General features: G+C 44.4%; 1 protein-coding gene across 2 annotated transcripts in view; it reads right to left on the bottom strand.

The window, feature by feature from the left end:
* Positions 1–847: 847 nt before the first annotated feature.
* Positions 848–17,414, bottom strand: part of LOC138246588 (ly6/PLAUR domain-containing protein 3-like) — a 119,272-nt gene continuing 102,705 nt past the window's right edge. The window contains exon 5 of one of the 2 annotated variants that reach the window (XM_069201281.1): positions 848–940. In XM_069201281.1, the coding sequence (XP_069057382.1) occupies positions 906–940 (35 nt within the window). In that variant the 3' untranslated portion in view covers positions 848–905. Of the gene's footprint in view, positions 941–15,154; positions 16,680–17,414 lie in introns of those variants that run through there. The other variant, XM_069201280.1, reaches the window with a different exon arrangement.

Below are 17,414 nucleotides of genomic sequence, written 5' to 3'. Positions count from 1 at the left end.
GTAATTCAATGACTGTGACCCATTCTTCCAGCTCTGAGTTGAGAACTTTCACAAAGCATTTCCTGTTGACATTGAGCAGGTTTATTAGCCTGAAATTAGCTGGCTGATTAGTTGGGCCTTTTTAGGTTGAGCATAAGCATACAGCCTCTTGTATACTTCAGTATACTGTACTGTGGGCTTAAAGTCTTTTCATTTGTTTGTTTCAGTGTCATTTAAAAATCCTTGCTTGCTAGTGGTCAGTCATACCTCTTTCTCCCTCCTTTTTCTCTTTGGGAGCAGGGACTAACTACTATATAATTACGTTTTGTCATATTTATCTGTTCTTTGAAGGACTTTTTTTTCATGGTTTCCCTTTTCAATTGCAGAGCATTCTTGGTCTCGGCCAACCATCTCTATGAGTGTTTGCTTTTTCCAGGATGTTGTTACTTATTTTTTTCAGTCAGCATATTACTCTTGCCTCCCCTCCCTCATAACTTGACTGCACAGCGTAAAACTTTTCACAAAACAGTGCCAGCACAGGATAAACTCATTCACTTAAAACTTGCAGAGCCTCACATCCGGAGACTCTCTTTGAGGTTCCCTTCCTGCCAGCCCTTTGAACATCCACACGTGGCGCATAGCTTATCTCCCTCATCGGGGCCATAAATCTTCTCAGGCTGCTTGTCTGCTTCACTGTCACATCCTAGCTCAACCACTGTTATGGTTAACCTCGAACACACGTTTCACTGCTGAATAACATTCCACTTTATTGGCCGATGCCCAGAACCAGAGCGCTATGTTTTTTTTTTTTCGTCTGTGCTTTTTGAAGGTTACAAAGTTTGAATCCACCAGACAACAGATGTGTGTTATTCTTTCTGTTGGTCACTGCTGTAGTTCCCTGTCGCTGATAGTTGTTGTGTCGTTTTTTACACCATCATACCAATCATTGCTTGCTGCTGTTCTGGAAAGTGAAACAAACTCCTTCATTAAATAATATATATTTTTTTTACAAATAAATTAAATAGAAAAGATAATTAAATATGGAATTAGCCTTATGGAATTGGAATCTAAAACCCCTGTTTTATATTTGTTATTTATGCGCATTGTGTTTCCTTGCTAAGAACACGCAGAATCCTTACAAAATGATGGCTAACAGGTATGACTCAATCCAAGGAGCACACTGGGCAGCCTAAGGTTCTATCTGTCAAACATAATGGAGGCTAAGACATGGCCTTAATTATAGACGTTGTCAGGATCCCATTGGTTGTCTAAGTTGTGGTGGATACTAGTGAGAAGCACGGCTTCTCGCCTTTGTCTGCCTTAGGGGCAGTAAGCGATTGATCACACCTCTCCTGCAGCTGCCACCTGCTTTCACATACTGTCCCCTTACACTAAGCTGTCGAAGGACCCTGCAGTGTGTGAGTCATGTTCGGGCAATCGATGAGGAGCACTAACCCTGGAAAAGCTAAGGCCTGAGAACACAAACAGTTGTTTCTTGGATTTGTTGGATAAGCAACCTACCTTCAGCTTATCCTGGGTTTTCACCAGCGACACAAAAATCTGTATTTATTTTCCAACTGACCCGAACATTTTCTGAAACATTGATTTTTGCAATTCGATTCCCATTTGAATTACTCTTAACGGACATCCTGAAATACATTTTTAAAATTGAGGAGACAATATTTATGGCTTCTGCAAAAGTGTCTTGATTAACTGCTGCACGTAATAATACTACACTGAAGGTGTACGTGTATTTATTCTTGTGTAGTGTTAGCATGCAGCTGTTTCTGGGCGCGTCTCCAATCGGGAAGGGTGAAAACAAAGTACCCTCTGGCTCATTATTCAGGGAATACATTTTGAAGCTGGTGAGTTTTACAGTCTTCTCTGACGTTCCAATGCTCTTCTGGTCTCCTGAAATGGACAAGCGAGCTTTCCGTAGCATATGCCCCCTCCCCACCCCTAATACTAACCGGTATGTCTTGCACCCACCAACTTATTAACGAGTGGTGTAAACCAAGCATTTTTCACTGCTTTAAGATGGCATAAATGTTTCCCTAATACTTTGTGTTGTATGTCAGTAGATCTGCAGCATCCTGAATCTTCATGGGATCCTGTATACTAAAAATATTTAAACGGGTGAATCGTCCATTGGGTTAGTGATACAGACAATCACACACACCAGGCTTTGTGTATATGTCCTGTACCACCTTGTCCATCTGAACGCTCCCATTTACTGGTTCCTGTATCTAAACGTAGAGTGGCTCTGGACGATGGCGACTCTTCATCATTTGGTCTCCTGGACAACACCAGCTCAAGGCTGTTCCTTTTGAAGGCTGCTCCTGCTCTTTTCCAGTTTAAGGAAATCTCACCACATCTTCCTGAGACTATCTCCCCTGGTTTCCCTGGGCTTATTTGTAATTAGATTGTATTCACCCTAAATGTAATTACACTTCATTATGTTTTAATGTATTTATTGGTGAGGTTCCATTATACATTATACAGCATGCAGTTCACTTTTTAAAATCTAAATAATAATAATAATTTGTTTGAAAAGGCTTATTTTTAGAGAGTTTCGATAGCCAAAATATGTTCCTTTCTCTGCTGCTCGTCTGCTTTCCAGGTTAAGGAACTCTCAGCTCCCTATCAGGGTCTCTCTTAGTTTCTAGAGTCAACTGACACTGCGCTCAAACTCAGTTGAAATAGATGATGCTCCCACAGTTGGTGGGATAGTGTACAGATACAGCAGTGTATTTCACATTCTAGATAGCGGGAGCAAAGAAGTGTGTGGGGAAATGTTCTCCAAAGAACACCCACTCGCCTCAGCGCACAAGTGTAGCTGTTCACTTTGATTTAAAATACAAGGGTTGGATTTGATGCATTTACCTCATGGATGGGGATCTGAACGAATGTGAACATTCATACAAAACATATCCAATCTTCACAACATGTATTGAGAGTGGTAATTGCATAACATATAAAAAGTAGAACAAAAAGTGATTTGTTGTCCAAAATATTCAGGGGCATATTTATACTCCGTTTGCGCCGAAATTGCGTCGTTTTTTTTAACGCAATTTCGCCGCAAAACTAACTCCATATTTATACTTTGGCGTTAGACGCGTCTAGCGCCAAAGTTCATGGAGTTAGCGTCATTTTTTTGCGTGAACACCTTCCTTGCGTTAATGATATGCAAGGTAGGCGTTCCCGTCTTAAAAAATGACTCCGATGCATATGCGTCGTATTTATACTCCCGGGCAAAAATGACGCCCGGGAGTGGGCGGGTCTAAAAAACCCGCATTTGCGCCGTATTTTAGCGCCTGGGTCAGGGCAGGCGTTAAGGGACCTGTGGGCTCAGAATGAGCCCAGAGGTGCCCTCCCAAGCCCCCAGGGACACCCCCTGCCACCCTTGCCCACCCCAGGAGGACACCCAAGGATGGAGGGACCCACCCCAGGGACATTAAGGTAAGTCCAGGTAAGTATTTTTTTAAAAAAAAAATTGTGGCATGGGGGGCCTGATTTGTGCCCCCCTACATGCCACTATGCCCAATGACCATGCCCAGGGGACAGAGGTCCCCTGGGCATGGCCATTGGGCAAGGGGGCATGACTCCTGTCTTTGCTAAGACAGGAGTCATTTCAATGGGGGATGGGCGTCGTAAAAAATGGCGCAATTCGGGTTGTGGCGATTTTTTTGCCTCAGCCTGACTTGCACCATTTCTGGACGCCCATACGCCATTTTCCCCCTACGCCGGCGCTGCCTGGTGTACGTCGTTTTTTTTAACGCACACCAGACAGCGCCGGCGGCTAACGCCGGCTAACGTCATTCAATAAATACGGCGCCCGCATGGTGCTCCAGAATGGCGTTAGCCGGCGCTAATTTTTTTGACGCAAAACTGCGTTGGCGCAGTTTTGCGTAAAAAAGTATAAATATGGGCCTCAATGTATTATACCACAGAATATGCCGTCACTTGGTCAAGTGATGCCCATAGTATTGTTTCCGAAAACACATCTATAAGATTGCCACTGAATATTGCCACTATTGTCTGCAACAGAAAATGACAACTGTTATGCTTGACGATGTGCACCCTTCTTTTGAGAATGTGCCACAGATTGTGGCCTTTGTAAGAAGTACATGATGACCAAGAGACAATCCTAATTTAATTGTCTTTTATGAAATGACAGCATTCTACTAATGTTCTTCCGCATTGATTTCAGACTTGTGTAACAGCAGCTTGAACCTTTGTCGATATGTTGTAAAAGTAAGGGGCAGATTTATGTAAAGTAGTGCTGCATTCAATGCAGTGACACTTTCCTTGAGCCCCTTAGCACCCCCTAATGCCAACATGTATGTGCTGTAATTAACATACGGCGCACCATGGCAGTAGCTAGGGAACTGGCGTCACAATTTTGTGATGTTACTTTAGTGCTTTGCAGGATTAGCATCAAAACATTTTCACAATAATCTTGCAAAGCTCATTGAGGCCCATTATAAATAATGGTGTGCCTCCTTATAACACCTGCTCTGTGCAGTCATTAAAAATGCCGCAAAAAATGGTGCAAAGAAATCTTTTAGATTTCTTTGCACCATTTTTTGGACCCCTTAATGGGACACATGCCCCCATTCCATACATTATGCATGACACAGGCATAATGTGGCGCAATGAGTTACAAAGTGGCGCAATGCATGCATTGCGCCACTTTGTAAATATGGCCCGGAGATTTTTGAAGCCTAATGCCACATTAGCGTCAAAACAAATTCGCTAATGTGGCACTCGAGCTTCTAAAACTAGGCCTAAATATACCAGTCATTCTGCACCACAGAATGCATTCTGTAATTCAGAAGATGCACACGGAAGCATAGATTGTGATACCAGATAAGCGCTACCTGGTCTGTCTATTTCACAATCACCATGCTGATGCTTGATAAACCAATCTTGTGGTTTCCATTTTCCCCCTTACTTTCAATTATTGCTGTAGTTTGAGTGTCTTTTCTAAACCTTTTTTAAAATTAATTCTACCTTTGTGTACCCAGAGAGGCTGGGCTATTCTAAACACTTTGTAACTTTTTCATGAATAGATACTTTTATGTCCCTCTTGAAAAATGCGTTTGAAAAATATTTTGGAAAAACATTCTCGAAAATCTGGATTGTACATTGATTTAGTAAGAGTGATAACATGTTAACCCAGATGTCATATTTCATTCATCAAGATATTCAGACTGACTCCTTGCAAGTGCATATAAGCCAAGAAGAATTATGAAGTTGAAATGTCAATTCAGGTAGAAGTGGCTTCAGAGAAAAACACAGACACAAACTATTTTTTTTTAAATTTCTGCTCCTCACGTTATGAGTTTGTCAGACTTCAAAAGGCACTTTTGTAGAATCCTTAGCTAGATAAAATATTGAGGTGAGATAATCGAAGACAGAAGTCCTCTCAAATTGAGTGAATGTTTCATCTTAAAACAAGGTATTCTTTACAGTTTACCTGTGTAACATATTACTCCTTAGATTAAATAAATATACAATTAATTTTGCATTATGGTTTAAGTAAATAAGGCAATTTGGGGCTAATCCTGCAAAGCACCCAAAGGCCCATTAAAAGCAGTGGGAGCCTCATTTTAACACCTGCTGTGAGCAGGCATTACAAATCCAGGTAAAAATTACGCAAAGAAATCTGTTACATTTCTTTGTGCCATTTTTACACCCCTCCCTAACTTGGGAATGCCCCCTTTGCATACATTATGCCTGGCACAGGCATAATGTAGCACAAAGGGTTACAAAGTGGCTCAATGCATGCATTGCACCACTTTGTAACTATGGTGCAGAATTTTTGCCCTTCTAACGCCACACTAGCATAAAACATGATGTTAATGTGGCGTTGGAATGGCACAAGGCCCTCCTAAATCTGGGCCTTAGTCTGTTCGTATTGTAATGAAAATAGTTGTCAGCAACTCAAATAAATTGTAGATCTCCTAGAGATCATCAGTGTTAGGTTGAGTCTAGGCAGCACGCATACACTGTCTGGAAGACCTGTTGTTTTGAATAAAGGACTTTGCTCCCGCCTGCTGCTTACCATTGGTTTAGTCTAGCATTGCTCTTATTTGCTGCTTCCTAAATGGTTCATGCAGTGATTCATCATTTCTGTTTTTCCGCAGAAGAGCACCGCTCAACTATAGTTTCCTTCCGCTTATATTTTTCATCTGGTGTTGGGGCAAATTATTTTTTGGGGAACTATTGCAGCGCAGCACGCCACGCTTTCTCTTTAAGTATGGTGACGGCACACACCACCACCTCCTGCGTGTCGTTCTATTTGTTATAGGTATGTTTATGCGCAAGGCTCCTCTCTGAGCCTCACTCTCTTCAACCTCTACATGGCCCCCCTAGCCACCATCGGCAGACACCACGCACTCAACATCATCTCATAAGCCAATGACACTCAGCTAATCATCTCCCTCACCAACGACCCGCACACAGCCAAAACCAACATCCACAACAGAATGAGGGCAGTCGCCGCCTGAATAAAGGAGAGCTGCCTCAAGCTTAACACTGAAAAAACAGAAGTCCTCGTCGTCGGCAACAACCCCTCAGCCAGGGACATCTCCTGGTAGCCCACAGCTCTCGGAAGCGCTCCGACCCCCACGACCATGCCGTCAACCTTGGCTTAATTCTGGACTCGGCACTCTTGATGAAGCGTCAAGTCTGCACAGTCTCCTATGTCTGCTTCAACATCATGCACATGCTCCAGAAGATCTTCAAATGGATCCCAACCCAATCCAAAAGAACAGTCACCCATGCCCTCGTCAACAGCGGCCTAGACTACAGCAACGCACTATACGCCGGAAACACCACCAAGCTACAGAAAAGATAGCTACGCATCCGGAACGCCTCCGTCCGTCTCATCATGAACACCCCCAAACACAGCCACACCTACGCTCTACTGAGAGACCCGCATTGGCTCCCAATAGACAAGAGAATCACATTCAAACTTCTCACACACTCCTACAAAGCCCTCCACAATGCCGGACCAGAATACCTCAACCAAGGACTCCACTTCTACACACCAATCAGACAGCTCCGCTCCGCCAACCTCACACTCGCTGCTGTCCCAAGCATCCAGAAGGCCACAACCGGAAGAAGATCCTTCTCCCACCACACCGCCAAGACCTGGAACTCCCTTTCCTTCCACCTCAGAAGATCTCCCACTCTATTGCAATTCAGAAAAGATCTCAAAACTTGGCTTTTCACCTGATCCTCTCTGTTCATCGATGGCCTCTCACTTACTGCCCCCACAAGCACCTTGAGACCCTAGAGGGTGATTAGTCTCGTGTTACAAGCATTATGATTGATTGATTGATTTTTTTTTATTTATTTTAACCGCTTTGCTTGTGGAGTTTGTATTTTCAGTCAAAGGCTGCCCGCATTTCTTCTTTCTCTCACCGGCACATTTGTGGCCTCACCGCTATGCCCTGTGATACCAAACTTACACTATGCCTTCTTATGGCTGATGTCAAAATGTTACCGCTTGTAAAATGTCACCACAGCTTTTGAAACTCATTCTGACCCAGACCTCGAAAGAAACTGCTGTGTAGGTGTTAATTTGTACCTGCACTGAGCTCAGTCTGGCATGTACTGCACTTTGGACAGTCGCTGTGTTGTGTCCTAGATCATCACTGGTTCAACATATACATTTGAGATAGTCAACAGAATAACTAGGCAGGTTTATGGGCCTGCAGCAGAGATCTGTGTGCAAACTGCATCGGCTCTGCCTTTTATCCATCATGAAGTCAGTGTTGGTGAATTGAAAATATACCTTAGGGTTCCAAATTCTGAATGCGCTTTCATGCAGCTTTGTATAGTTACTTGCCATTTACAGAATTTGTACTCCTGCTGCACAAGGCGCAGACTCCTCCTTTCATCTTTGGGAAGAAAATTAAATGAGTGTAACGCAAAACAGTTCCACGCGCTAGTATTGCACTGTATTGATAAGGACAGCGTCTTGGGAAGTACCTGCATTGCGCTATGCATGTTGGTGGTACTGTAGTGTAGCCATTTTTAATATAGCTTTATGCATGTTAGGTTAACATATTAGGCCTCTGTGCACTTTGCCCTAGATACATTTTATTTAGCCTTGCACTGTTATTTTACAATAACCAGTTTTACGGTCTTGTTTATTCTTTCTATCTCACTGTTTAGCTTAGTTCAACACTGTGTTCTCAAACACTGCATTCTTGCTCACCCTGTGCTTCAGTCAAGGCTACAGTCTGGTACATTGCCGGTACATGTGGTAGAGGTTTAGTCTCTAGTGTTTGTAGACGATACACATCCTTACGCAGGAACAACTGCATGTTAGTTATAAAATCACTTTCTAGTCCTAGTACAGGTCAGAGGGAGATTCCGACCAGGAACCTACAACTAGATGCTGACTGCCCGTTGCACATGCTGATACAAATTACAGGCCTTTGCTCAGGTATGAGGGTTGATGTCCTCCTGGGGGAACCTGAAAGGCAGGCTTAGAGCTTCACATGCTGTGCTCATTATATAACTTAGAGAGAACTTAATATAGTTGCACTATGATAGCTTTATTCTTGTGCTTCACTCTCATCGTTACTATTTTAATCCTACTGTGTTGTGTCATTCTGGTTATTGCAGCTCACGCCTTACTATATAAAATGCAGTTGTTTTATTAAACCAATCTCTAAAACTTAAACTGCCTTTGTCATTTCTATATGAGACCGTACTGTGTATGAGAGCACCGGTTGTGGCCTGAGTGACAACGACTTCCCTGGTAAGTACTAAGATGTCATGCGCTCGGCTGCCCAATTGTCTCTTCCCTTCTGGAGAGATGAGGCACTGCTAGTTAGCCGGAGCAAAACCCGGATTTGGGGTGACAAGGGTCCTTCACCGTGGGTCAGACTTAGTCCCCCACACTGCCAACGATCTTGCCGCCCACAAATCCAGTAGTCTCATTAGGATAATGAGAGCCTATGCAACAGTACATGTGAGACACAAGGCCAAGGGCTCCTGCGAAAGCAGCTGTGTACCATGCGAACAATAGACCTCATCACATATTTGATGAAATGTGCACTTTAATTTCTTTAAGAACGTGTCCCTCAATTGCAGATGGCAGTATACTCTGACTCAAAAGACATTCCAAACCTAAACACATAGATGAAAGATATTGTCATTTACAATGCCAATAGCTCTAACCCTTGCAAATGCAAGACCTAGTGCATTGTAAATGCTTGTTTGTGTATTGGGGATAATATGGATCCCCTCCAGCTGTATGGAACCTCATTTGTTATAATGCATTGCATGAACAGATGGTATAGATGAAGAATCCATTCTTCTTGTGCAATTTTGAATATTCTAGCTGGTAGACTACTAGGCCTAGGAACTTCAGCCGAGCGAAGAGAGGTGATGATTAATTGTAATTTGTCCATATTGCTTTTCTTACCCTCCCATTCTGCGAAGTGCCAACATGAGACACCCTGCCCAGGGTCCAGGCCTCATCAGACGGGCTTTCTGTGTTTGTGAGACATAAGCTCATAGCATAATTTACCCAATTTGCTGCTGATATGGATGACTGTACTTTCAAAGTGTCTACTTTTGACCTCTGTTGCACCAGCTTCTAGAATTGATGGGGATTTCTTAGCTTCGAAGCCTCATAAGGTTCTACCCACTGCTTTTCTTCTTTCAGTTTTCTCAGTTCCCATACCTTTGATCTATGGTACTAGAGACCATTGCTCTTACCTTTCTGCTCTGTACTTCCTCCATGCTCAATCCAGCACCAGCCTAGAAACCACATTGATCTGCGAGGGCAGAAAGGGTAAGAGCCCCTCATCGCTGCTCGTCACCATCTCAAATGATCTCTACTACAATAGGGTGTTCTTCAATCCTTCTATGGGCCAGCAGCAGTAGTAGATTCAGTTCAGCAAATACGATCTCTAATTATTGTAGCCCTGTGTTTTATACTGCCCATATTTTCTATGGTTATCCATTGTTTGCTTAGGACATAATTCCTAGCCCCTCTGCCCTCCGCAAGTGCTGTTGCAGTGCATGAGTGCCTCCTTCATCCATCTATTTCGTTACCTGTCCAGAGTTCCAAAACAACAAGCACTAGCAAAGTTGTTCCTTTTTAACACAAATGCCAAACTGTTGGCATTGTCATTATTTGCCTGTAAGGTATTGTTTAAAAAAGTAAAAGAAATAATACTGAAGAAAAAGCAAACACGTCTTTTAATATCTCAAAACATTTCACTTTGGAAACTGTATAGAGTATTAAAAAGACTCAGGAAGTGTCAGAATTTAAAGGGAAACACTTCCTAATGCCTATTTTACTTTTCACAGGATTCAGCCACTCTGTAGTAGCACAGGGATAACATTTTTGGGCCCCCAGGAAAAGGGTTATGCAAAGTACATTTTCAGCCTATAATGCCAGTGAGTGCACCAGGTGGCCCTTCCCTCAGCGCCATAAAAGACTATGGGGTCGATTAAGGCTTCAGCGGAAGACTTCGGCGGAAGGAAATGGCTGTTCACCAAAGTCCTGACGGGTAGGTTGCCACCAGTGCGTACACCTCCCCGTCGGCCTCATTACGAGTTTCCCGCTAGGTCAGCGGGCGGGAACAGAGTTTCCACCCGCTGGCCGTGCGGAAAACGGCTAACAGCATTGTCGCTGATCGTAATAGTGCCGGTGCAAATGCTGTAGTGAGTAGGGTGCACCACCACCCATTGCAAAGTTCACTGTTTGCAAGGCAGTTTCATGGCAGTGCTACTGCCATGAAACCGCTAGCAAAGAGGGGAGTCCTAATCAGATACCCGTGCGGATTAGGACAGCCAGCACCGCCAGTCCATCCTGTGGTGGAAAAGTGGCGGTGCTGGTGGCTCGACCGCACCACTACTGCTCCTGTCATAATGTGGCGGTCAGACAGGCACATTGGCGGTGGTCTGACGGCCACCGCGACCTGGCGGTCTTATGAGTGCCTAGATGATTGTTTTTTCATGCAATATGTGTAATGCAGCAGACCAACCAGGACAACCCTGAAAAGTCTGCTGTTCAGCCATACCACAGCAAAAATACCCATGTTGATGTGCTTTACCAGCCAAGCTGGTAAGGGTGAGCATCAATGTAGAAAAGTAGCCTCCTTCTAGCTTTGGTACCCCTACTTTTGGCCTGTTTGTCAGTGTGTTTGGCTGTGTCTACTGGGATCCTGCTAACCAGGACCCCAGCAGTTATGCTCTCTCCATTGAATTTAGTTGTAGGCAACTGTTATCACTCTGTATTTCACCCACAATTGGCATACTGGTGCCCCCTTATGAGTCCCTAGTATATGGTACCTCGGTACCCAGGGCATTGGGATTCCAGGGGATCCCTATGGGCTGCAGCATCTATTTTGCCACCCATAGGGAGCCCATGCAAAGGCTTCTGCAGGACTGCCATTGCAGCCTGTGTGAAAAGGTGCAAGCACCCTTTCACTGCCATGTTTCACTACACCAGATCACTTATAAGTCACCCCTATGGCAGTCCTTCCAAACCAGAGGGAAGGGTACAAAGTACCTGTGTGTGAGGGCACCCCTGCACTAGCAGAGGTCCCCCCAGAAACTCCAGGCCCATTTTCCCACACTTCGTGGGTGTGGGGATGCCATTTTATACCTATTCTGGACATAGGTCACGACCTATGTCCAGCCACATAATGGTAACTCCGAACATAGGCATGTTTAGTATCAAACATGTTGGAATACCCCAAGGCTTTTGCAAGCATTGGTTGTATGATTCCATGCACTCTGTGGGCTCCTTTGATGGCCCCCAGGGTTGCCATTACAGCCTTCTGAGGGTTTCCAGGCAGCCCAAGCTGCTGCCACCTCCCAGACAGGTTTCTGCCCTCCTGCTGCTTGAGAAGCTCGAGCCAAGGAAAGCATAACAAATGATTTCCTTTGGGAGAGAGGTGTTACACCCTCTCCCTTTGGAATAGGTGTTCAGGCTTGGGAGGGGTAGCCTTCCCAGGCCACTGGAAATGCTTTGAAGGGCATATTTGGTGCCCTCCTTGCATAAACCAATCTACACTGGTTCAGGGACCTTCAGTCCCTGCTCTGGCGCACAACTGGCCAAAGGAAAGGGGAGTGACCACTTCCCTGTCCATCACTGCCATAGGAGTGGTGCTCAAACCTCCTCTAGAGGGTCCCTGGGTTCTGCCTTCTTGGATTCAAGGTTGGCAGGGAACTCTGGGAGCATCTGAGTGGCCAGTGCCAGCAGGTGACGTCAGAGCCCTCCCCTGATAGGTGCTTACTTGGTTAGGTGACCAACTCCCCTTTCAGGGCTATTTAAGGCCTCTCCTTTGGGGTGGTGCCTCAGATTCGGATTGCAAGACTCCAGCAGGAATCCTTTGCATCCTCCACTTTGACTTCTGACCGAAGAAACTGCATCTGGACTCCTTAGGACCCTATAAGCTGCAACAAAGAAGCAAGACGCCTCCTGCAACATTGTATCTCTGGCTCCTTCAAGCAACTCCAACAATTTCCCAGTTGTGCATCCTCTGAGGACAGCCCGTCTTCAGCCTGCATCAGAAGAAAGAAGGAGTCTCCCTAGGGGTGAAAGAGTCACTCCCCTGCTTCTGCAGGCACCAACTGCTACGATGGCCAGCTGTGTGGATCCCCTCTCCTGCTTAGCTGCTTGGATCTTGCATCACGGGTGGTGGACTGAAGTGGTCCCGATGGTCCTCTCTTCCCACTGTCCAACTTTGGCGTAGGTAAGACTTTGCGTTCCCACGCAAGAGAAAACCCCTGTGCACCATGTCTTTTGCAGCTGCCAAGGCCTGTTTGCATCCTTCCTCCAAGTTCTTCATGCATCTTGAAGCTCCAGCCCCCAGCACTCCATACTGCGAAGCACAGCTTCCTGAGTTGCTCTCCGGCGGCGTGGGAGTCTTTGTCGTGGTGCTCCATGGGCCTCTTCTGCAACTTTCCTGTCCACGTCCTGTGGGACTCCTGTGCATGCTGCCTGATCTTCAGTGAGCTCTCTGAGTTGCTGAGGGCCCCGTCTGATTCCCCCTCCTGGGTAAAGTCCACCTGGTCCTTCCTGATCCCCGGCAGCGGCATTTTCCGCTAATCACAAGCTTTGCATGTGCCAAGGCTTGTTGGCGGACTCCGATGACGCAAACCTGACTGCAATCCTCGATATGACATGGGAGATCACCTGCACCCTCAAGAAACCTGACTTCATCTTCTTGGGTGCAGTGGTGACTCTTCTTCTTCACCAGTGGTTCCCTTCTCGCACCCTCATCCTGGTGGGCAGGGGCACCTGCCCTTCCTGGACCCTGCTGTGCTTCTTGTACTTGGTCCCCTTCTTTCACAGGTCTTCTTGTCCAGGAGCCCACTGTTGGTGTCTTGCAGTCTCTTTTGGGTTTTGCATAATTCTTCTGGTTTCTGTGTGTATTCTGGGAAAGTTACTGTGATTTACTCCTGCTTTCCTGGTCGCTGGGGTGGGTTGTGGTACTTACCTTTTGGGCTTTTCTAGTACTCCCAGCTTCCCTCTACACACTACACATGCCTAGGTGGGGGACCGTCTTTCGCATTCCACTTTCTTAGTATATGGTTTGTGCTCCCCCAGGCCCGTTTTTAACTATTGTGATTTTCACTAATTGCACTGTTTTCTAAATGTTTTTATGCCTATTTCTGCATACTAGTGTATATAATTTGTGTATTACTTACCTCCTGAGGGAGTGTAGTCTCTATGGTATTTTTGGTACTTGTGTCACCAAAATGAAGTACCTTTATTTTTGTAACACTGAGTGTTTTCTTTCATGTGTGTGAGTACTGTGTGACTACAGTGCTATTGCATGAGCTTTCCATGTCTCCTAGATAAGCCTTGGCTGGTCATACACAGCTACGTCTAGAGAGCCTGGCTTCTAGACACTGACTACACTATGCTAATAAGTGATACCTGGACCTGGAATAAGGTGTAAGTACCTGCAGTACCCACCACACACCAGGCCAGCCCCCTACCTTCAAAACGAGGGAGAGAGCTAAATAATACATGCACTCTCCTGTAGTTCTCAATGAAAAATAATAATAACAAAAAAAGTATTTCCCTAAATGTGAGCAGTGGAAGAAGCAAATCAAAAAGATCATAAAGAAGCTATCCTCCAGGGGAAGGATAAACACAAGAATAGGAATACAAGCCATAAAATAAGGAGCAAGTAAATAAGTGTGGTAATAAAGCCAACTAATGGTAAGCAATGTGTGGGCTGTAAGTTCAAAATACAACTTTTGCAACCAGACAGGTTGCGTTGCCTGTTAGACAAGACCTAAGAACAAAAGTACACTGCATCCAGCTAGCACTGTGACAATCCAGCATTCTTTTTCCCAAAGGAGCCCACACACCTATCTTAGTGAACCAGACTTCTCCATGAGGACTGGTCATACTTTGGAGTGATCATAATGTTTCCATTTATTGTCCTCCTCCCACATTTCTCCCACATTCCAAAGTGCTGTGTTGACGATAGGTTCGCTCTAATTGTTTAGCGACACAAGGTTCCCTTTGGGAAATCCCAACGGCAGCACTGGCTGAGCTTCTTTCTCATCTATGCAGTCTGTTGACTTGACTCTATCACGGAAGACTCATCAAACGCTTGGTCTTCTGTTGAGGTGCATCCCAAGGGCTGTCCTCCTAAGAGGCTTCCTCCTCTCTGCCCTCTTCCTGCAAACTCTCAACAACTATCTTTTTCATGCAGAATATTCTCACCAGGCAGACTTCAGGCAAACCCCCTTAACTTCTTTATGAATTGCACACTTACTATTTTCAAATATGACAGCTATATCCTCCCTATTCACTCTGCCAACCTTCCTTCTCATTGCTGGGGAATCCTTCACTTTACACATTGCTGTCGCCTTTAGAATGAGGTTGTAATAGTAAAAGTCCATACAGGATGGTTTTATATGTGATAGGTACCAAGGAAGGGTGAGAAGCAGGTAGCAGAACAATCAGTGGGCATCATGGAGCACTGGGTTGGCAGCTTGTGCGACATGGAATCGCCCTTGCCGTGGAGCAAAATTAGAGGACTTTCAGAACTGGAGAACTATGGGAATAGAAGTATTAAGTATCTGACTCAACTTTTGTAAGCGCATATGCATTGCTCTGCTTTTCAGATAAGACATCATGTTCACATTAAAACAATCAGATGAATTTACATTTGTTTTTAAGATTGCTTGCTTTCAATGTTTATTCATAGGGAGAACCAGGCAGTGGCAAAGCTGTGCCTCATGATCATGTATTTTGACAGTAAAAAATCATATAATTACAATGACATGTAATCCTTAAAAATGTAAACATATTAAAGATGGGTTGCGCATTTGACAATCAGACTGCAAAAGGAAAGGAATAAACGTTAAACCTGAGATCAAAATCTGAGTCAAAATAAGTATGGTTCCTTCAGTTTTCAATACATACTGAAACGTACAGCAATACACCTTAGGTTTGCAAGACATTCTAAAGAACTGACAAGCAAAGTGCATAATCTATAACACTTTAATTAATGATTTAACTACGATTAGCCAAAAATATTGTAAAATACTAAATACTGAATAACTCGCAGATGTTTTAAGCTTGGCCAAATACTTTCGGGCATATTTACGTGGCCCTTGCACTGCTGTTGCGTCATTGCTTGTGACACGATAGCAGCACAAACCTTAAAATCATATCTATGAGGCCATGCAAAGCCACTTTGCATGGCTTTGTATGGCCTGATAGATAAGGAGTAAGGCAAGCTGGTGCAAATGGATGCGTTGCCTTACTCTACACAAGCAACACCCATGGATTTTGATGCATCCCCAAATTTATAACACCTTGTACACCTGAGGATGCGCCAAAGCCTTACGCCTCCCCAGTGGAGGCATAGCAAAGAGAAATATCTTTATTTTCTCCTCATTACTTCCTATTTCCATGTGTGCTGCATACATAGAAAGAGGAAAAACCTCCCAGGATTGTTTTGTACAGGAAGGTGCCCCTTCCTGCACAAAAACAATCTTGCTCACAATGCAGACCCAGTTTTGCACCATGTTCCAAGGGTGCCTGCATTAGCACTAGGCTGCCAAAATAGCACCAGTGCAGTTGGGAAAGGATAGGAATGCACCATATTCCACAGATACGGTGCATTCTTGCCCTTTGACACCAGGCAGCGCAGAAAGGTGACTGCCCTGCGCCAAAAGCCCAATAATATGGGCCTTTGGTGAGTATTTCAAGCTTTCATGCTTTTGCATGACCATTTTAAAGGTATTTGCTCATTTATAAATCTGTGAAGTTCTTTACAGTATGGTGTGCCACTGGCAAGAAAATCCAGGAATGTTATGTTTATCTTGTTGGTGTGCTGGTACTTTCACATGTTTTTTAAAGGGGAGACTACTATTTGATTTAGGACTATAATCTTGTGGTCCCAATACCCTGCTGTGTTTTAATTTTTGGATGAAGTTCCTTATGTTTTCAGCTGTCCTTTATAAACTGGTAATGGCCAATGCGGCAGCCATTATGAGTGGCGCAACATATGTGGCAGAGAGGAGGCCACCATTTGGCATCGGTGTATTGCAGAGGTTTCCTTGACAGAAGGAGGTTTCTTCGTTTAGATTCAAATACTGGCTGTGCACCTGGGATCTTCCGGCACAGCGAGAATAGTGGCAGCATTTCTTTACAAAATAGGATAGGGTGATGTTATGTTGGGTACCTGTGAGAAAGAAGCAGAAAGTAAAGTAACTTTAATGATGATCTGCGTCAAAAATGTATATATCCAACATGCTTCAGTGTGGGCTGGCAGACGGCAAGAGTCAGAGGGCTACTAGCACCCTGTAATAGACTGTGAATGGACCAATGATGCTGGAAAACAGTATTAAACTGACTACTTCCTAATGGCTGTATTTACATACACTTTTTGTTATATATGCACTTCTATCTTTGTTTGTGACATGCCAGATTGAGATCAATTCGAACTCGGATTGAGAAATGGTTGTTGATAAAATGAGTACTAGTGAGTTTGATAACAATAAACATCTTTTATCTGCCAATAGTGCCACTAGATCCCACTGGAGGTAAAAACTGCTCTTTTTAGGATAAGATTCCCCCTTTGGTAACACCCTTTCTGGTTTATACTCTATCCAAAAAGCACATTGTGAATATCCCCAGGCACCAGACTGGATTCAGAAACTCGAAAAGCAGTGCTTTTGCCTACCAATAGGAAGCACTGTGCGACTCTGTACTGATGTTTTTCCAATGAAGAAGTGATGAACAGAGCAACATATAAGGACCACCAATGTGCACTGTTACTTTCTTTCAGAAGCATGTCCACGCTCTTAGGCGTTGAGCCCATAAACAGATCGGGAGGACCAGTGTGCTCATTCCTATATTGGAACCTTTTCAGATGGAAAAGGAGACCATCCCACAAAACAGGAGGTCTGAGGGAGGT

The sequence above is a fragment of the Pleurodeles waltl genome, chromosome 7 (genome assembly GCF_031143425.1).
Source record: "Pleurodeles waltl isolate 20211129_DDA chromosome 7, aPleWal1.hap1.20221129, whole genome shotgun sequence".
Classification (NCBI taxonomy): Eukaryota; Metazoa; Chordata; class Amphibia; order Caudata; family Salamandridae; genus Pleurodeles; species Pleurodeles waltl.
This window is presented reverse-complemented; position numbering and strand designations above follow the sequence as displayed.